Source organism: Leptosomus discolor, chromosome 1, assembly GCF_034619465.1.
Source record: "Leptosomus discolor isolate bLepDis1 chromosome 1, bLepDis1.hap2, whole genome shotgun sequence".
Classification (NCBI taxonomy): Eukaryota; Metazoa; Chordata; class Aves; order Leptosomiformes; family Leptosomidae; genus Leptosomus; species Leptosomus discolor.
Window position 1 is genome coordinate 176495057 of NC_141391.1, and position 20997 is coordinate 176516053.

At 45.6% G+C, this 20997-nt stretch overlaps 1 protein-coding gene across 3 annotated transcripts; it reads left to right on the forward strand.

Moving 5' to 3' along the window:
* The first annotated feature begins 1199 nt into the window (after positions 1–1199).
* E2F7 (E2F transcription factor 7) lies at positions 1200–19317 on the forward strand. Of its 3 annotated transcripts, XM_086471550.1 has the most exons (13): positions 1200–1462; positions 1658–1738; positions 5062–5337; positions 7325–7493; positions 9961–10245; positions 10893–11051; positions 12098–12235; positions 13047–13241; positions 13877–13961; positions 14444–14963; positions 15867–16137; positions 17363–17784; positions 19141–19317. In XM_086471550.1, exons 2-13 carry the CDS (start codon positions 1658–1660, stop codon positions 19315–19317), a joined length of 2778 nt encoding a protein of 925 aa, XP_086327676.1. In that variant the 5' UTR covers positions 1200–1462. The 3 variants fall into 3 exon arrangements, with proteins under 3 accessions (XP_086327676.1, XP_086327659.1, XP_086327667.1); XM_086471533.1 differs by lacking the exon at positions 1200–1462 and having other exon boundaries at positions 12098–12244; positions 13895–13961; XM_086471541.1 differs by lacking the exon at positions 1200–1462 and having other exon boundaries at positions 13071–13241.
* The last annotated feature ends 1680 nt before the right edge of the window (positions 19318–20997 follow it).

Here is a 20997-nt window from a genome sequence, read left to right on the forward strand (position 1 = left end):
CTTTTTAGCAAATGGCTTTTCTTTTATAAAATTAAAAAGATGTTCTCTGGGAGTTTATTATTTCATTCTCTTCAACAAATTGCAGTGTACTGGAACTTGCTGAAAAGAATGGAGTAGGTTAAGAGCGAATAAATTAAAGTTAATGCAAGAGACTTAATATCTATCTGTTATCTACATCCCTATTGAAAAAAAAATACTTTTTCTGTTCCTCAAAAATTAACAAATTAATATCTTTATAAATTATCTGAACTGTGTACTGGAATTTTTCTTCTGTGACAACTCATTACTAACTCATGAGTGATTTGAGAGGGAAATCCTCCTATGACAAAACAAGGCAGGAACAATGCAGCAGCAAGTCTGTCATTAGCATAACAAAAAAAAAATCGTAAGTACAAACTCAATTTAAGAAGCAAAATTAGTTACACTCTACCAAGGAAACGTCTCCAGAAAGGGTCTCAAGCTTAGAGCAATCACTTTCAAGTCTGAAGTAGTTCTGCATAGCAGAAAGCTATTACTTTGACAATTTTTCTATTTTTTTTTTTTTAATAACATTTTGCCTCCATAGCCAAAATAGGACCAACTAGACGCTCCTCACTGCTCAGCTCCACAGGCCACCTGGATGCGACGTGTTAATTTCGGCCAAGGCTCTCTCCCAGTTCGTCCCTTATCTTGGTATGCCGAGAGGTCCCAAGGGAGGGAAAACCACAGAGCAGACTGACTCAGACCTCGGGAAAAGTTTCTTGCGTCCAGGCTGCTCCCCGAAGCGCCCGCTCGCTTTATCTTCCCGGCAGCCGGCTCGTTTCAGGGGACGACCGGGAGGAATCGCCACGGGAGGGGAGCCGCCGGCCCCGCACCGAGCACCCCCGGAGGCCGAGCCGCAGAGGCTGCACCCGCCTCACGCCGCCTCAGCCCTTCTTCCCCCCTCAGAGACTTAAGGGCTGATCCAGAAGGCACCGGGAAAGACGGTCCCGGTGCCGCCCCCCCCCCCCCCGCCACCGCTTTCCCGTCAGGAACGAGCCCCTCAGCGACAGACCCGCCATAGCAGCAAGCCCGGGGGGAGCCCGCAACCCCCCGGCGGAGACACCCCCCGCCCCACCTGCCGCCCACCCGGCCCCGCCCGCCCTCGGGCGGCCCTTTCCCGCCGGCCGGCGGCCCGCCTCGCGCTGGCGGCCCGGCGGCGGGAGCAGGAGCCGGGGGGGGAGGGGAGGGGAGGGACGCGCCGCCGGCGACCGCGCGAAGAAAAGGAGCGAAGCGGCCCCGCGCGGGCGGGAGCCCCGTCCCGCGCCCCGCTGCCGCGCGCCGCGCTGCCCGCGCGCTGATTGGCCGGCCGCGCGGCCGGGGCTCCCCGGCGGGCCGCGCCTGATTGGCCGGATTGTACCAGCGATGTCTGAGGGCGCCTGGCGGGAGCGGTAGAGCCCCGCGCGCCCCCCCCCCCCCCCCGCCCCCGCCGCCCGCCGCAGAGGTGAGGGCGCGGAGCCTCCCGCCGCCGCCGGGGCGGCTGCCCGCTCTCCCCTCCCCTTCCCTCCCTCCTCTCCCCGGTAGCCTAGCCCCGAGCTGCCGCGCTCCCCTCGCGTCCCGCCGGGGACGGGGAGCGCTGCCCCGGGGCGAGAGCGGCTCCTCTTAAGGGCCGGGCTAAGCGCGCCTTCTTGTTCTGCAGATGGAGGTGAGCGTCCTGGCGCTGCGGGACCTGGCGAGCGGCCGGCCGGGGCGGCGGGGCCGCGCCGAGGCGGCCCAGAAGGTGAGCGGGCGCGGGGGGGCGGGCGGGGCGTCCGGGCTGTCCCCTCACACGTTACTCCGCTGCTCCCGGTGCGGAGCGTCGCGGCGGCCCGGGCCGGCAGCGCCAAGCTCCGGGGGGGCGGCCGGGTTTGGCCACCCCGCCGGCCGGGACTGCAGAGGGTTTGGCCGCCCCGCCGTCTGGAGCGAGTTGGGGCCGCGGCGCCCCAGCCCCAGGCGTGCAGGGGCGCAGAGCCTCGGCCCGGCGGGCTTGGAGGTGAATCGGGCCAGGCGTGCGCCCCCGGATCGTGTCCCTGTCGCTGCCGATGGCAGCATTTGGGGTGCTGCTGCCCATTGGACCACTGCGCCTGGTCTGTCCTGCCATGTTGGTCTGTACAGCAGCATCTTACCTGTCGGCACTTGGAGCGTAGGGGTGTCCAGCACTACCGTTAGGGTAAAAAAGACAGTCTAGTAAAAGAACCGTGAGCCACACCATCGTTTTCAGTAAGTTAAGTGATTACACCCTGGCATTATTCCCAGGGAAACCGTGTTTAGCCTTCACTTAATAAGCAAAACTCACTAGACGATCTCAAGCATCCGTGTGGCTACCGTTGGGTAAGGCAGAGGAGACTTTCGTACAGACTCACCGTTCAAAAGTTAACCAATACCAGGCCTGACACAACATGGGAATAGTACAGCCCTGTTATTTAGCAGTGGTTTGAGCACTTTCTGGCCTGGAAAAGTAAGCCTGTATCCATACCGTGCTGTTCCCAGGCCAAGAAGCTAAGCAGTGCCACTCGGCAAGGGATAAGCTCATCATTCCTCTACTGCCCCACCAGCCAGGAGACAGGATATCTAGCCTCGGGCTTACCTTGCCCAGTAATATCTCCTGAACTAGACCTGATTCATGACCTGCTGTCCATACTCAATCTGAGCCCTTCAAAGATCACATAGTTCTTGTCAGACTCTGCTCCTGTTATCTCAGGTATTTGTTTCAATTCCTGCTGACACACTAAGTTCATTAAGCCAGCCTTTCCTGTCCTCTTGCATTTGTAAGCTGTCTCTGCTCAGATTGAGATGAATCTCATCCTTCTGCCAACCGCCCTTGCAGTTTTGTGGAATACAGCTAGGAGTTCATAGAGCATTGCAGCTACTTGGAAAAAAAAAAAAGAGGGAGGGGGTAAAAGTGTTTCTTACCTTATAAGCAGTCATGACAGTCAAGAAATAAAGATCTGAAAGGCTGGTAGTAGATGTGTGCTTCTCACCTAGTGCCACTACTGTTTTTCATTGTGATATTTGCACAAACTTGAAAATTTGAGGTAGGGGAGCAGCAGGTTGCTTCAGCTACCCTCAGTGCAGTTCCACTAGCACCAGAACATAGTGAACAGGAACTTGAGGGGAAGGCAGGCTTTTTCCATTACAGATTAGGTGTGGATTCACTGCCAAATGTGAAATTGCAAGAATATATTGAGTGCCAATACTACGTGAACACGTATTCCAAGAAGTACCATGGCCTCTAAATTGACCCTTATTTATCACAGTGTAGTGAGTTACAACTTGACTAACTGTTAATTGTAAAAGGACATATATTTATTACATCCTTTTGAGTAATTCATGGGTCAGTGTATGCAGAAATGTTCTCCTTCGGTGCTCAGAGTACAGTGCTTTTGATGTGCAACATTCATTTCTGGTTTGAATGCTACAGAAATGCTCCTAGTAAAAGCCAGCTTCAGTTATTACTAGAACTTCTTTCTGCTTTCTACCTAGGCTGTACCCGATAGGGTGATATTTGGAATCACCTATTTAAATATCTGTATCAGCTAGTGGTAGCTGAATTGCTCCAAATAAACAGCAAAACTTAACTTGGGAAAATTCTTACAGCAAACCAATAGTAACTTAACATTTTCTTCTAAGCTGTACTCCATTTCAGAGTTTGACTTCTTGCAGCACAGAATAAAATACATAATAACAATATCTAGCCTCAAAGTTGTCATGTTGGATTTTAAAAACTCGTTTTGAAAAAAATGAAGTGGTAATCTTAGCCTGAGCAAGAAGACTTGCTCAGTTTGAGACCAACACCAAAAAAGCCACAGCTAGACTGAAGAGGAAACAACTTCAAGCCTGGTTTATGGTGTAAAAGCAGTTTGTTGTGGTTCCTAAGGCTTCTCTCCCAAGTCCAGCAAGTCATAAACTCTGCTAGCTTTCTGATGATAATCTGTCCACTTTGCTTTCTCTCTCTAACTTCACTCAACATGCATGAAATCATTCCAAGGGACTGAATCTAGCAACCACCGAGGAATTCTAGGTAGAGTTCCAAAACCACACCATGTCCTGTTTGTAGGGTATTAAGGAGAATTAAGCGATAGCTGGACTGTCTAAGAATAGAACATTGATTTCCCTGGGCAAAAAACAACAGTACAGCTTTCTGCATGGGCATTTCTGTCAGTTCTGCTCTGTGCCAGGTTTAGGATACCTGGACCTCAATTTTTGATATCCTGCAAAGAAAGCCAGTATGGCATCCTGTCCGCTTCATTCCTTTAGTCTTCATGAGCTATTTGCACTAACAGGCTAGAGTGAAGTAGTGTCTCTTGTTGCTCAAAAACTGATCTCTCCGTTCAAGGTTGCCATTGAAATTAGTTGATCTGTAGTGATAATTCTTGCAGTAAGAGGAAGGGGTAAAACTGGACCCAAAGATGAAATATGAAAAAAGTTTCATTGCAGCTAGGGACTGGAAGGAATTGAACTTCATTCAAAGAATGATAAAAATCAGCTGATGAATTGCACTTTTCCTTTAGCAGCTCTTAGCTGTAGTCAAGGAATGCAGTTATGCAGATTTTCTTTGTTGTTTTGAGCAGCAGATAGTGCAGATGCAAAGCTTGCTTCACTTGCGCATGAAGTTACATCCACTTTAGTTAGACATTTTATGACAGTCTGAGCTGCATCCCCAGTATGGCTTTTCATTGGGGACCTTTCAGGCAAAACACTGTGTCTTCTTGGCGAGTGTAATGTGACCAATGCATTATTTCAGTTTCGATCTGATTTGGTGATTTATGTTTGTGGGCAATGCTGTCTTGCAATAACAGTCAGAGTTTAAAAGCCTGATAGGCCACAAGTTTGACTGCTTGACCTCAGGTTCTGTAATTCAGGGCAGTATCTCATACACGCTGTCTCCAGTACACTAGCACGTAGAATATTTTACTGCTTCCAACAAAGGCAGAAGAACTGTGCTAAATATAGCTATGAGTGCCAAGGCATGAGTCACTACAATTACCTTTGTAAGAACACTGAAATTGATTGTTGGACTGTTTTCTTTCCTGTTGTGTCTAAAGAACTTTTTGTTTTTAATAGGAAAACATATTTGATCGATGCAGGATGGCCCCAAAGACGCCCATTAAGAATGAACCAGTTGACTTGTCAAAGCAAAGGGGCTGCACCCCGGAAAGAAGTCCAATTACACCTGTTAAGCTCATCGACAGACCTCAGCCTGATCCCTGGACCCCCACTGCTAACCTGAAAATGCTTGTTAGTGCTGCTAGCCCTGACATGAGGGACAGGGAAAAGAAGAAAGAGCTCTTCAGACCGATAGAGAACAGTGAGCAGAGTGACACACCTGATTCGTTACAGGTGAGACTCAGAACACAGTTACCTTATGTGCAGTTAGGACTCAGACCTTCCTTAAGTTGTGCCTCAGTTTTCTTCCAACTGGTCCTTTGCTCCCTGTGGAAAACTGCAGAATTGTAAAAACGTTCCCAAGGACAGTTGCCTACACAGCACTGGCTCAGCAGTAAGACTTCAACGACTTAAAAGTAACTGTCCTACTAGTAACTGACCTGAGACCCCTCAAGAGCCTGAATGTTGCTTAAAAGGACAGTGAAGGAAGTAGAGCTTAAATGTGTCATTTTTGCCAACTCAAGTATTTCTGATCCTGTTTTCTGAGCTGCATTAGAAAGAAAATTGTCAGATCGTTTTTAAACAGACAGGCAGCATTTTCAAAAACAATTTGACAAGAGGAGGGCATATTTTTCAATATACATTTGAGATCTTATACCTTGTCCCCAACATCCCCACTGAGTGGTCAGCTGAAACCTTTCTCCCCCATTCTACCCCAGCCCCCAAAGTAGTAGTCAGACAGCATGGTCAAGTGCTAGGAAGATTTTTACTTGCCAAGACCCAGCCAACGCGGGGGCTGATCCCTGTCCTCACTTTGGGAAGTCTGTCCATGGAGAGGATGATGTCAGGTTGTGATAAGCATCATTACAGCTTTCTTCCTTCAGACTTTTTTTTTTTTCCTTCCAACCACTGCTTTCTCTTTCCTGGATTATTTCTTGTTGAACAGCCTTCCTTGGTGATTTCAGTGACAGGAAGGTAGTTCTGGGGTTCTCCTGCTGAGAAGCATCATTTGATGGGCACAGATCACTCTACAAGTGTAGATTTTACAGCATCTACAGTGACGGTAGTCAGGAGAATTCTACAGTTTAAATAGTCTTAAAGGAACAAACAGTTCTCTAAAGATAATTCCTAACATAGCTTCCAGTAAGTAAAAAACAGTTGAATGTTAAAGGTTAGTTCATTACCACTCCAAGTCTGCTAAGATCATATAGCATTTTTAGAGTCGTTACTATAAAAAGTTCAAATCTTTTCCAGTTAATAAAACTTACACTTAATAACTTTCTGCACACAGAAAGTTAACTTATGAAAGATGTGACAGTGTTACTGTAAGAATACTATTTCCTTACCATATAAAACTCAAAGAACTCAATCAGAGCAACAGCCTACCACAAGGTCACTTAGTCACAACCAGCAAAGGACAGTTAAAGTCTCATAAGCAAGGAAACATGGGTTTCAACAGCTGCCACCCCTCTCAGCTTTTCTTTGCCAGAGGACAAGATCATTTTTTTCCTTTTTTTCTTTCTGACACAGAAGCAAAACCCCAAAGTTACCAATGCAGAAAAATCCTCCACCGTTCTTATTTTGTAATAAATAAACATACTTTTTCATATGTTCTTGCCATCACGGTTTTGCTGTTGTTTTTTTTTTCCCCTGCAGGGACAGAAAGATCATACTCAGGCCATCCTACAGAACTCACTTAAGCTAACAGTTTAAGGTTCAGAGACTGGGTGGTGCCTTTTATAGTCTCTTAGCATCATGCCTGCCCACCCCCCCAATTTCTTAAAGTTGTAGAGGCACTGTAAAGAGCAGTAAAATCTCTTGAAAGACGAACATTTTCATGGCTGGTACATATTCTGGTTTATTAGATCCAGAGGTCTTTGAGGGAATATTCCTCCTCCTCTCACAAAGAAATATTCTTTCCAAGTAGGATCTTACCATCTGCTAGTCTTGGGTGTTTGGTCTTGCTGTTTCCTAATGCATAACCGTTATTTTATGATCTCACAGGTAAAAGTTTTTCTGTAGATATCTTGTGTGATGAATTAAAAAGAGCTTGCAAGCAAAACTGTGTCACCCACGTGCTCTGTGCTTGCAAGGAGACCATTGTTTTTCCTTTATTAGAAAGTCCGAGCTTAAATATTGCTAACATCTGAAATACACCTCACTTGGCTACGCCTTGCTTATAAAGCTCTGCACTAAAGGGTTAACATTTATTTTTTGACAGTATGATATGGTAGACGACAGCACGGTTGATGAATTTGAAAAGCAGAGGCCCAGCAGAAAACAGAAAAGCTTAGGACTCTTGTGCCAAAAGTTTCTAGCTCGCTATCCAAGTTATCCATTGTCAACAGAAAAAACTACTATTTCTTTGGATGAAGTGGCTTCAATTCTTGGTATGTATACCTGCAAAAATGGGGTAACTGGTCACCTGGGGTAACCCAACAGGAGGGCCTTCAGAAGATCATCCTTCTTACAGAGTACATTCAAGGTCTGCCTTTCCCTGGGTCTGGTTGCTCCTTTAATCATACTAATCAAGAGTTGAAAATGCCTAATATTCCTATGTGTCTTTACTGCTTGATAACGCTACCATTTTGAAAGCTGCTTTCTGACGGTACTTTTTACTAGACAGAGCTATCCTCTAGCTGTTTACCAACTCTCGTGCTTTCCTAAATTCTCAATTCGCTGAACACTGAAGGAGTTACGAGTCACAAACCCTGTGAAGGAGGACTTATAAACAGCAGATTTTGCCAAAACGGAATGTTTGGGGAAACAATTGCAAACTAGTAGGTGTAGGAAATCAGTTGGGTTTACTGCCTGACTTCAGTAACGTGGCTGACAGTGTATCTTCCAAGATCTCATGATTCACCAAGGTTATCTTAGCGTTAAATATCGTCTTGTGAGGGGAGATTACCAGGAGACCTACAAGAGTAGAATGAGAAAATGTGTTGTGTTGTGTTGAGGTGGCAAGAAGTTATCAAGTAGCCTATTTGCTGGGTCTGCTGTTAGGTTTGGTCTTAGTTAAAAGATTAATGAAATATCTGAGAGAAGTAATAAAACCTGGGAGAGAGGACTCAGCCAAGTCACACCAATAACAAAAACATCCAGGTCCTTGAAGACATTGTCTCTTAGCTGGGAACGGCTTTACAAAATTGAACTTAAACTAAATAAATATTGTATCTACACTCAGAACTCAGGTATTTAACAGAAAAGAGGTAGCAAAAATGAAATGTGTCTGTTTTGGGAAGAAAGGAAACAGAAGGGTGATGTGCTCTGTGACTCTGGTAAGAAAGTCCTTGAAGTACTCATTTATTTACCTTGGAAATGGGAAGTGGAAATAGGGGTGAATTCAGGTGAAGTAAATAGTTAAATAATTTACTTTTTAAACAAATTATTCTTTTAGATTTTGCAGTTACTCCTCTCTGTTTGCATGAGATGCTTGTGCTCCCACCTTGTACAGCTAAACATGAGTATTGTTTTGTTCTGTGTAGGGAGCGGTGTTACCTTGCTTTCCTAAACACTAGAAACTTTTTTTTAAAACTTAGTGTTGGGGATTTTAACTCCCAGAAGTGTGGGGGGGGGGAGGGTGTTTGTTCTTCTCCCTTTGGCTTCCACCTCTTTGCTTGCTTGTATCCACTTGCTTCAGGGGCCACAAAATTATTCACTGCTGACCTTGCTGTTCTGTGTAACAAATGATGGTTGCAATACAGCTTTTGCTACAAATGTATATTGCTTTGTTCACGGAAGACTTGTGGAAAAGACCACAAAGGCGACTATGCTGCTGGTGCCTGACAGACACCAGGATATGTGTAGCACTCTTGTTTTTCCGGAGTATGTTTCACTCCAAGATCTCCACACACTGGGAAACACTCATGAATTGTTTCTCGTAGTATCTGTTTGGGGCTGGTAAGTATTCTCCAGATGGGTAAACAGATGCATCAAGGCCTTGCCTTCTACAGCGAAGTCTTTCAAAACCTTTCCCCTTGGCTAGCACTCATTCTGCTTAGCTGGTGTTAACTGTTACAGGATTTCTGGTGCAGATGCTGCCACCAGCATGTAGTGCCCTGTGTTCTGTGTAACAGCCGTGCTTCAGACAGCGCTGGACACAAGTACTCGGGACAGTGAGCGCAGACACCAACCTGTTCGTGTTCAGTCCCCAGCCTTGCTCACGTCAGTCACGCTGAACCCAAGTTGGACATCTTTCATAGATTGCCTGTTGGTGCAGACCCAGCCAGCACCAAGGACTCGTTTTTGCTGCATTTGGGAACAGTGGGTCTCATTTTCCACTGCTTTGCACCCTGTGAAGCCTTTGACGCTTCTTTGCTTGGTGCATGCTTAGCGAGTAATTGTGCCATTGGAAATGCAAGCGGAGGCCCACTGGTTCCTGTAGGAGTGGGCTTTTATATCTGCCTTGTGTCAGTGCCAGGCTCAGACCTTTTCTGCCCTCTGTTACACACAGGCTTGTGAGCAGGTCTGTGTCTGAGCTCTGAACCTCTCTGACAAGAAAGGCCAGTGGTCTGAAAACCTCAGGGCAGTCTGGGTAGGTCTGAGTGAGTGAAGCTGGTCAGAATGCAATCAGTTCTTCTAAACATAGCACAGATGCTTTAAGCTGAAGCCATGCCTGGGCCAGCAGTTAAGCAAATAGACGAAGAGCATCATACCATGGGGCTGGCGGGCATAAGTTAGTTCTGAATTGTGCAAATCTGGACAGATCTAATGTAATGTGTCCAGGTGGACAGTGAAAAATGTGTTGTGAACACTTGATATTAGAGAATAGCCTGTCCTCTGTTCTGCTTATGCTGAAAAACACATTAAAACTAGATGAGCATCTGTGTCTTTTTTTATTTCCCCCACTTAAAACAGGAGTTGAGCGGAGACGTATTTATGATATAGTGAACGTCCTGGAGTCATTGCACTTGGTTAGCCGTGTGGCCAAGAACCAGTACTGTTGGCATGGCCGGCACAACCTCAGTCAAACTCTGCAAATGCTTCAGGAGGCAGGAGAGCTACAGTATGGAGAGCTAATGACCTTCTTCCAGCACAAGGAGCAGGACTTGGAGTACAAACTGGGAGAACGGAAAAAGGAAACTATTCCAGATTCTCAAGGAAGACCGTTACTGGACTTTTCAGAACCAGATTGCACCTCTGGTAAGATAACTAATGCATGTGATGTGATTCACAGACAAGTCTCTTCCTTCAGTTTACTATGTGACTTTTTCCCTTGCTTTGCTTTTTAATTAAATAATAAAAAGTTACTCTTTGCAAAAAGATGCTGAATTCACCACAGAAGTGACAGAATTTTTCCTTTATCCTGTCCCTAGCACGGGTTTCAGGATGGATTTTTCCCTCTTGTCTTACAGACTGGCAGGAACTTCTACCAGGCACTCCAGTTCTTCTTTCCCCACCCGTACCTGTCAGTAAATGCTTTATCCTGACAGGAGGTGCCATCTGCCATTTGTCCGCCGTTTACATGCTGCCCATATAATACACATGGTTTAAGTTACAAAGTCCACTGGAGTCACAAAATTAGAGTGGTGCAAAACTATGTAACGTAACACAGAATCAGCTCTGGAACCTGACTTTCTAAAAGCTATTTTTGCAAGCTTTAATTTTTATTGCCTTTTGAGGAGAGACCTCTGTCTGCATTTCTCAGTTAGTTGCTGGTAACTCAAAAGAGTTCTGCTTCCCGACAAGGAAATACTTTACCCCTTTTGTGTGTGAGAAACCTGCTTGCTACTTTTCTGGCTGTGATGGATGACATATGCTAAGAGGCTTGGGTATCATTTGTAACACAGCATCTGCAAACAGCAGAAAGGACAAGTCGTTGCGGATTATGAGCCAAAAGTTTGTCATGCTGTTCCTTGTCTCCAAGACCAAGATAGTCACTCTGGACATCGCAGCAAAGATACTGATAGAAGAGACCCAGGATACAGTGGACCACAGCAAATTTAAAAGTAAGCTGGCTGTTGAGGGGAATCAGTCAGTCAGTTAGTAAAATCAGAGCATGTTTGGACTAGCACCAGTAGCTAATGGCAAGAGCAGGTCAGGAATCTTTTGCTGAAATGGGGTTTGGGGTTTTTTTAATTGCAAATGCCAGTTTGTGAAAACAGGGCTTGGGGTGGGGAAGTGTCAATTTGAAAATTATCGCCAAGTTTTAGCTTCAGAATGAAGAAAAATCTTTTTTTGTTGATTTTTTTCATACTTTAGCCCTGTTTCCTGTACCATTCTGAATGACGTTTCAGAACTTATTGAAATGAAACATGTTTAATTTAATGGAATTCATTTTCTTCTCTGCAGAAATGTGTTACTTCTCCTTTTTACCCCAGAAATCTTTCGCAGCTGGATGGAACAGTTTGCTTTTCAGTTAGTGGGGATTAGTACTTCGATCCCTTGGACAACACAGAAAAACTCAGCATTAGTAAATAATTCTTCTAAAGTAAAGACTTTTATTTTAAGTCTCTAAAGTACTTTTAAAATAAAGTACTTGCACTTCAGTCTTAAAATTCTACCCCAAGTACCAGGAGGAATTTTAGTTTAGCTGGACAACCTGTGGGTAGCATGTTCAGCTCAAACATGTTAATTATTGGAGTCATAGAGATTTTTCTAAGAGTGTTACATTTTTAAGATGATAAATACATGTCCTCTTGTGATCAGCTGTGAACCCATGTGCCTTTTGCCCCCAAGTGGTTGTTTTTACCCCATGTGGAGGGAGCTGATGGTGTAATCACTCCCTAACCCATTTCCATCAAAATGGGGTAGGTGAGCTTAAACCTGAGCAGCTAAGCTGGATGAGCAGCTAAGATATGAAGAAGCAGTGACAAGCCAGTGGGAGCTGGCATGGCAGGCTTCACAGGAGGTGGCTTAAGTCCATCCCAATTTGATTTTACCCACCTTGTCTATGAAAGCTGTCGTAATATTCTGGAATGAAATGACCGTGTCAGTATGTACTGTATGCATTGTAAACGTGACTGTCTTGACTATTTCTGCCCTTTCTCGCTAGCAAAGGTACGAAGACTGTATGATATCGCCAATGTTCTCACCAGCCTAGGCTTGATCAAGAAAGTTCATGTCACAGAGGAACGAGGCCGCAAACCAGCCTTCAAGTGGATTGGGCCTGTGGAATTCCCTGGAAAGACTGGTAACTCATGTAGCTCACATCTCTTTTCTTTTTCTTTTGACCAACTCCCCAGGAGGAAGAGGGTTGTTTTCCACGTGCAAAGAATGGCTCAGCATTCATTGTCCACCTTGCGGTTATTAACTGCTGGCCAGCTCAACATTTGCCCTTGTTAGACTTTATGCTCAAGGGCGGGAGCTGTGGAGGGATGCTGAAGGATACTGTGTCTTGCTGGTATTTTTACACGGACTTACATAACTGTATGGGTTGTAGAGCAATGTCAGATAACGCCTACATCTCCAAATCTGGGTCCACAGCTTTTCTGAGTTGCAAAATCTCGATAATTCTGTCATAATTAGGCAGTGAATTATTTTATTTCTAAGGAGACTGACCAAGGTAGAGCAGGGCTGTTTCTTGCACATGCTCCCTCATACAAAAGATTTGTCTGCAAAGAAGGAGGAGGTGGGACAGAACGTCTCTAAGCTGCTGATGCTTGGCTAGAAGACAGAGGAAAGGGAAGCCCTTTGGTAATGCATTCGGGTCAGACCAGTACCAGGACCAAGTAAAAGTGACAGATAGTGTTAATGCCACCTTCGTACCCTCTCTCATCCTGGCTGCGCACACTAGAGTGTAGCTGCTGCTGCAGCTGCCATGCAGTGGAAAGGAGGGAAGCCCTTCCCTTGTCTGTTGGTGCTTACTGAGCTTAGGTCTGCTTCAGTGCTGTGGGACTGGGGATGGTACAGAGGTTACCTCTCCTCTTACGGTAACGTGGCAGAAGCCTAAATGACGAGCTGTATTCCCTGAAGGACGGCTGTACAAAATTATGTTCCTACAGATGAGCCAAGAAGGCATAGTCCAGCATCTGACCCTCTGCCTGGGGTGCAGAGAGGAGCCCGTGCCCCGTTTCAGACCTGTGCTACCGGAAAGCAAAGGTTTACACGTCACGCTTCATTTAGCGGTGCGCAGCCTTGCGAAGGGACCAGAAGGAAGGTCAGTTCTGAGCCCAACAGCCCACGTCAGGAGAGGCAAGGTAACTACTAATGAAGTATGTTCTTTTGTATTCCACTGGATCTGCCCAAATGTGGGCCCACCAATTTAAGGCACTTGATTAGATGAATCAGCCTAATTAGCTATGTGAATTACCCTTGGGAGGTGCTTATATTTCTACTGGCTGTGTGGGGAGACTTCTGTTTTGGACCCTCCAGTCAAGCGCCTAAAGTTAGCTGAGATGAATCTGGGCCATGCTGCCTTGAATCTGCAGCTTGTTTTCTGATAAACGTTTCTGTTCTCTGCTAACTGCAACTATACTGCAGTTTCTTCTGTTAAAATTTTATATAGATAAAGATTCTTTAGCCACAAAAGCTTGCTTTATTTTATGGTTCGTAAGAGGAATTTACTGTAACAATCTAATGGATAGCTGTTAAAAGAGATAAAGCAATTACAGGGCTTTTCACAGCTCCCTCTTATAGGAAATGATGATGTCGAGCACCTCTCCGATGGGACTGAGAGTTCTGAGTGTCTTGCAGGTTCTGGCTCTAGGTGATTAGCGGATGTTATAAAAATGTGCCAGGATAGAAAAATTATACCAATTATTTTATATGGCCAGTTTAAAATATGCTTGGTAAACCTACCTGTTATTAATTGAATGTTCCTTTGTCCTTTCAGCCTGTGTTGTGAATGCAGATGAATGTTGCTCCAAAATGATAAACCTAGCAGCTGTCTGCAGGCAGAAGATAGAGGAAGATACCAGGTAGGTTGGTCTTAACTCCTGGCTAGTTTCAGCTTTGTGCTCCTCATGTTTAGTTCAAGGCTAGATTCCATTGATGAGACTGAGAGAGAAAATTGCCACAGAGTCTCGTTATTACTATTTTAATGCTGATAGGTCTCAGCGTGGCTTGCTTTTTTCTTTTCATGGCCAATTTATACTGTACTTGCACCACTGTTGTCCTTTAGCTTCAGTAGTTCTTCATCTCATGTTTGTTTGTTTATATAGGTCATCACTGCCTCCTTTGACCTCTTGCCTAGGAAGGCTGAGCAAATCATGATTCTGTATGGAAGAGCCTGTCTGTCATATCAGTGGGTCTTCTCTACACCTACGCTAATTTGAATTCATTTGGGAAGGATTGACTCTAGTCAAGCGCAACCAAATGTACCTGTTTGCTTTCAAGGATGAAATAGGGGTTTAATTTTGGTCTAAACGTTTTTCCTCTTCATTATCTTCTTTTTTTTTAGGAATAAAGCTTGTGCCACAGGAACAATATTAAATTCAGCAAGGAACCCAAGCATAACCTCACCTCTCTCCCTTCTTCCAGTTCCTGGGGACTCTGATTTTTGTGTTAACCCTTTGCCTCAGGCAGTTTTCCCTGTGGTTCAGGCAGATGTGCCAAGCCTCTCGCTGCCAAATGGCATTAGCAGTCAAGCTCCACATCCTACCACGCCAGCAACCTCCAAAACAGAAAATGGAAAACCTACCCTGCTCCCCAGCCAACCCTTCCTGTGCTTCCCATCTTCATCCCTTTTTATGTTGTGCGGTGGTCTTCAGGAAAATAACTTGAGGGAGACCCTGCCCGCCGCAGGAGACGTGAGAAACAGGAGTGCAGAAGCTCAGGCTGCCGTACCTCCAGGCGCCTGCCAGAAACGCAGCTCCCACAAGTGCTCATCGCCCTCTGCACCTGTAGATGATGAAGAGCCAGCTGCTAAAAAGCAGACCGTGGACGCGAGTGATGTGCCCCTCTCGCTTGTAGTACCCAAGGTAAAGAAGTTCATCTCATTATCACTTACTTAGGCTTCATGTTAGCGAGGAAAGCCTTTTGCACAAGACTGTTTTCAAAAGTGAAAATTCACTGCACCGCTCTTGTTACAGATACAGATGCTGCCTCCCACACATTAAAATTGTAAGGGGGCTGTGTCAGCAAGTATCGGCGTTAACTGGGAGGTGTTTTCACACTACCAGGGGAAAACAGACTGTGAGTGCTTTGCACAGTGAAGTGATGCTCTGCTGTTCTTTGGAATCAGTATCCTGATCATTGTCTTCCCCAAAACAGCCTGCCAGAGGGGAAGAAATCAATGTGACTATTACTCCTCATCTTCCCCTGTTAGCTCGGGCTTTCTCAGGCAGCAGCAGCAGCATTGCTTACCCCACTGAGCTACAGCAAATGTGATTTGTGCTTTCCCCCTACGCTCCAGCTACAGCAAATGTGATTTGTACTTTCCAGTCCCTCTCTTTCATGCCCAGTGTTGTCCACAACAGGCTGATGAGAGAGGAGATGATGGTGAAGGTGAAGGGCACCTATCCCACAGTTTTCTTAGCTACTGAAAATCGCGGTCGGGCTTGAGGTCATATCAGTGTTTGAATACAAGCCGTTTGAAACAGCTTTTTTTCCTTATCAATAAATGAATCCCCAAGCTCAGGTATTTCTTATCTAGTGTCTCCAGGTACTGAAGGTGAACTACAGCACAGGGCTTAGGCATCACCAATGTTGCTCTTCAAACCCTCAAACAAAAATTTTAGCTTGGTGACTGGCTAGTGGGTTTTGTGCTGCCCCTTTGCGCAGATGCACATTCTACTCTGTAGCTGAAGAAAGCGCGTGAGAGACGTTGTGTGTTATTTCAGTTTGCACTAGTCATTTCCTCTTTTTTTTTTTTTTTTGCTTAGAAGCCTTTTGAGTCACCCAAGGCAAAATCTACCCCAGGAAGTGGCTGTACATCTGCTGAACATCTAGAAGATTTTCATCTTGACCTCACAAGTCCTACTGCTCCAGAGGCTGCAGACAAGGAGTCTACTAAGCCTTTAGATTCTCAGGAGCAAGAAAAATGCTGTCAGAATAAAGACCCTGATCAACCCTCTCCAAGAAAAGAGCACATCTCTAAAGAAAATGCCTATCAACCTTTCCTACCACAGTACCTTTATGTTCAGCCTACTGCTGGTAAGGACAGCCAGGAGATCTAGAGGCACCCAAACTTCTGCATCTATTCACTAAGCAAATAGGGAGACCTACAGATAGGTGGATAAGTCTGTATTTGGCACAAAAGCCTGTCAGCAGTTCAATAGCTCTGAATGCTCTTCACTCCAGATGAACTGTTGCTTCTCTGAAAATACAGGCATTTTTTCCGAGGTAGCTAAACATTAATAGAGATGAATGATGCAGGGTTGGTATGCTTGAATTATGTGCAGTAAAAAAAGACACCTATCCAGCATTCAAAACTCAGAGGAGCTGGAAGTCTAGGTTTGGCAGTAAGGCAGCCAGAATAGTGCAACAGCATCCCCCTGAGTGGGTGAATTTAGTCGTCTACGAACTTTGTGCTGCCTTGTAACATGCGTCGTTGGGAGAACCCCACAAAAACTGAGAGGCACTGGGAGTGTAGCCAGCCCTGCTCGTAGGGCACAGTAGGGATAGAGAGGGAGCAGCTGAAAATATTACGAGAGGATTTCACGTCCACTGGTTTTTGTGCCTGTGTTTGTGTGGAGTGGAAGAATGTTTTGTGGGAACAGGATACGTGTGGCAGATTTCTGTGCCTACTGCTTTTGTATTTGATTCACTTGTGGCACAGAGTGGGGTCTATGGGATTTCACTTGCAGGATGGAGATGCTTGGTTTGAAAATGTTGATCCTGGTGTTTTGGAAGGTCAGACAAACTGGGAACCAGAGCAGCTTCTGTTTCAAAACAGTGTTTCAGCTGTTCTCAGGAAACTGAGCGTCTTTGGGACGTATCTTTGTGGGTGTTTTCCATTTGTTGTTGTTTTTTTCTCATTAAAAGCAATGTATATGTTTTCATATAGCAGAAGATATGATTCCTGTTAGTGAAAAAAGAGAGTTTGTTTAGCCAAGCTGTTGCTTGTAGCTGAAGTTAAAAGCAGAAAATAGCAAGGTGTGTGGTTGGTACTTCATATGAACAAAGTAAATGGATGCAGATACAACGAACAGGCAGTAGGGGGGGAGATGGAGGAAGGTAAGGAAAGGGAGCTTGATAGAAGAGTCACGGGTTTGTGACAGTTTTCTTCCTTCTTTTTTCTTATTTTTGTCACAGTTTACTCCCTGGGCAGCCTGCCTCTTTGTTGTCACACCTCTCTCCTGTTCTAGATGAAGTTATAATAGCTTAATTCCAATTTGTCAACTGTATTAATGCTTTGCCTTTTCTCTCTTTGGTTTAGGATTAAGCAGTTTTAATTTCCTGTTCTCTGCAAACCAAGCCCCGGGTGCTCTCAGCCTGGCTGCAAGCCAGTTACCTTCTCTGAGCGTCCCCTGCGTCGTGATGCCGTCAGCAGCCTTGACTTCCTTCCCTCTCGTCTGCTCTCCCGCCATCACCAGCCCTCTTTCCTCAGTTCCCGACGGCTCCTTCTCAGCCACCTCCGTGAATTTCAGTATGTCCAGCCTGGCATCGGCAACGCCTCTTTTCATAGGCACCACGGCAGTGGTCACCCCCAAGGTCTCACCCGCGCCTGCGGTGGATCCCCAGCAACCCGCTCACCCCGCTCCGCACCTGAGTCCCGTGCTTGCCAGCTCGTGCGGTGCTGTCAAGCTGGACTCCCCCGCGTGTGTGGGGCACCCGGTGACCCTTCTGAAGCTGCAGCAGGTAAGGGTGAGAGGTGGCTGAGTGGCGGCGAAGAAGCGGCGCCAGCTCAGTGGGACCAGGGGCAGCTCGCGCTGCAGGCTGGTGCCCGGGTGTCAGAGCGGGAAGCTGGCACGCTGGGAGCCAGCGTCTTCCACTTGGTTTGTGTGTCCGTCTGGAGTGGTGGTGGCAGGGCTTGGGACAGCGTTAAAGGCACAGCCCAGCGTAGCACGTCTAGCCCTGAATGGTGGCGTGGTGAGTTTTCAAAATCTTACAGGAATTTTAAAATCATAAAAATCTTAATCTTTAAAAATCTTATAGGAATAGAGAAAAATAAAAAAAGAGGTACAGGGTTTTTTCCTCAGAAATCTGAGTCAGTGTTTTTCCCCATTTGACACTACCATTTTAAGTGTGTCGTGCAGTGGCTACAGAAAGACCTTAGGTGGCCAGGAGGATTGTTCATAGTAATTCGGGAGTCAACTGGCTGCAACACTCCTCAGGTAGTAGTGTCCTGGGTTGCCTCCTCACCCCTGTTCTGATCTCTGTTCAGCATCGGAACTGGGGGAAAACAACAATTCTTGGGGGTTTTGATGATCTTTGTAAAAAGAGATCTTTCAAAATATCTCCCACAGAAACAGACTTTGCGAGTTAGAAAGAAAGAAAGAAATTTAGAAGCTCAGGACTCATGTACCTGAAGTACAACTAGTGACATAAGCCAGTCATGTCGCACTGTGTTACCTGGGTCTTTACAACGATTAGTAGTGACATTTTGGCATGACTTTAGCTTACATTCTTAAATCTGTGGTTTGTTTTCATGTTGTCTGATGCAGTGACAACTAGATTGAACTTTTGCAAACTTTATGAACTTTACTTTATGTTTATCCTGTTCAAGGTTTGCAAAAAGTCCGTAATAGAGACTAGTTGGCAGCCAATCTGATTACAGACACTAACATCAGAGGTTATCGAGAGTGGCACTTAAAGCAGAAGCAGCCAGGGTTTAGGAGACTAATTTTAGAGCTGTTTTGACGTTACAAATAACAAAAGCGAGTAAAACATCAAGGAAGGGAAAGAGCCATTTGAGCTAAAGGGCAAGGTTGGCGTGAGAATGAATGAGTAAACTAGTCATGAATACGTTGAAGCTGGAAATGAGATCGAGGCTTTCAGCTCCCAGCAATGACGTACTGGCAGGCGGCTCCAGAACAAAATGGGGCAAAGCCTGTAGCTTCCCATGTGGAGCTTCCGAAAGGATGTGTGACGTGGTTGCCTGTAGTAGCAAGGTGCAGGGCTTAATGTCTGCCAGCTGTCTGCTGTTTGCGTGCTTGCATGTGGGCTTTGAGAAAGCCCTGTTACAGAATCACTTTGGTTTTGTTTCACCAATAGCCTTCGTCAGCTCCCCTCACTCCCAAGAGCATTCGTCCCGTGTGTCATGAGGCATTTTTCAAAACTCCCGGAAGCCTCGGAGACCCCGTTGCATGGAAGAAAAATGAAAGCAACCAGACCAGAAACGCCAGCTCTGTGCAGAGGAGACTGGAAATCTCTAGTACCAGCCCTGACTAGCTCCACTCGTGGCAAAGGGTTGGCAGATTGTCCTGGGACCTGGTGGCGACTGCAGGAGAACGAGCTCTTACCTGACAAGAGGAGCGCGTTTAAGGTGCCATCCCTTTTGGCCTGCTTCCCCGCTGTCCATTCACCCGCCGGCTCTGTTAACCACCGTCTTCACAGGTCACCCGCGGTACCCAAACCCTGGTGGGTGGGTTGTTCCTTCAGCACCGACCTGAATGCAGATGCTGTGCTTCGCACGGCCTCGTGGGTATCGAGTCGTACTCGTGGTTTTCCTTTGGAAAACCGTCTTCATTGCTGTGAGGAGATGCAAACAGATTTTCTTGGAGTCCCCAGGGGTTCTTTATTCATGGTTTTAAGTGAGATGTCTAGCACTTATCTGGGGTAAGCTTTTTTTTTTTTTGCCTGTACTCTACTTACCCTGAGTAAATCTGTGGTGAAAATGATAAACTTTTGCAGTTGTGAGACCAACTGCTTCCTTGGTTCCAATCTGTCAAATCCCGCCTCCGCAGTGCAGCCTCTTGCTATTTATTTCGTAAGTTGGAGTGGGATTTAATGCAAAAAAGGGTTTTTTGCAGCTTCGGAATAACAGATTTTCTCAGGGTAGGATTACTTGAATGTCAGTTGGTTGTTGTACAATTCGCCCAGCACTTGTGGTTAGAAAAACCTAGTAATAACACAGTATGATTGAATGTATACCTGTGAAAAATATTAAGACCAAAATAACTGTGAATGTTAACATTTTTATAATTGTGTTAATGAATTATATTAGTCCTTGGGGTTGTTTTTTTTTCTTTTACTCTGAGCAAAATGTACACATTAGATGTAAAGAATACAAAACCCGATTCCTTAAATACATTTGACAAAGTAATTTGAGAGCGACAAGCCACTGAGAGGGCTGTGCTACGATTTCATCTCCTGTTTAAATACATAGTCCAGGCTTTATGACCAAGGAACACTGGTAAGTCATTAACCACATGATTAGATTCAGTCTCACCTGAGTCTACTTAAGTGCCTACTTAGCGGTTTACAGGAGTCTGCTGACGAGGTATGTACTTCAGTGTCTAACTCTCCACCTACAGGAATTTCGTAACCAGTTAATAGTGCATTTCAGCGTACTGGGAAGACAAGGGAGATCTTATCTTTTGGCACGTGTCTACCCAAACCATAAAAAGAAGCTGAAAAGAGCGAGAGCCACGAATTTTAGAAGTGGAAAAAAATGATCTGTATTCCTTAGGAGAAGATAAAGAGGAAGAAAAGTCTGATAGTTACCACTGAGTCCTCAGATAATGGTTGGTGCTACTAATATTATAGGACATAATTTTAAGGGTGAATGCTCTTATGCTTGGGTATGTTTTCACTGGTGCAGCAATCTGCAGTTAGATTTGTGCAGTTCCCAGTTTAAAAGACAGATTTGCTGTCAACATCATGTTACTCTGGACATTTAAGCAAAGGTTAAGGCCAGTATTATCAGCTCTTCCCTCGTTGGTACTGGTCCTGATTTTCCAAGGGTGGATACGCTGCTGGATGTGCTGCTTCGTTAGCTAAGGGAGGCTAGGACTGGGGGTTGGAGATTTGATGAGGGTTTTTTTATTTTTGTAATGAAATCTGTGATGAAAATGGAATTTAAGAAAGAATTTTAGTGAAGCTGGGTGTTTGAGTAATGTGGCCTTATCT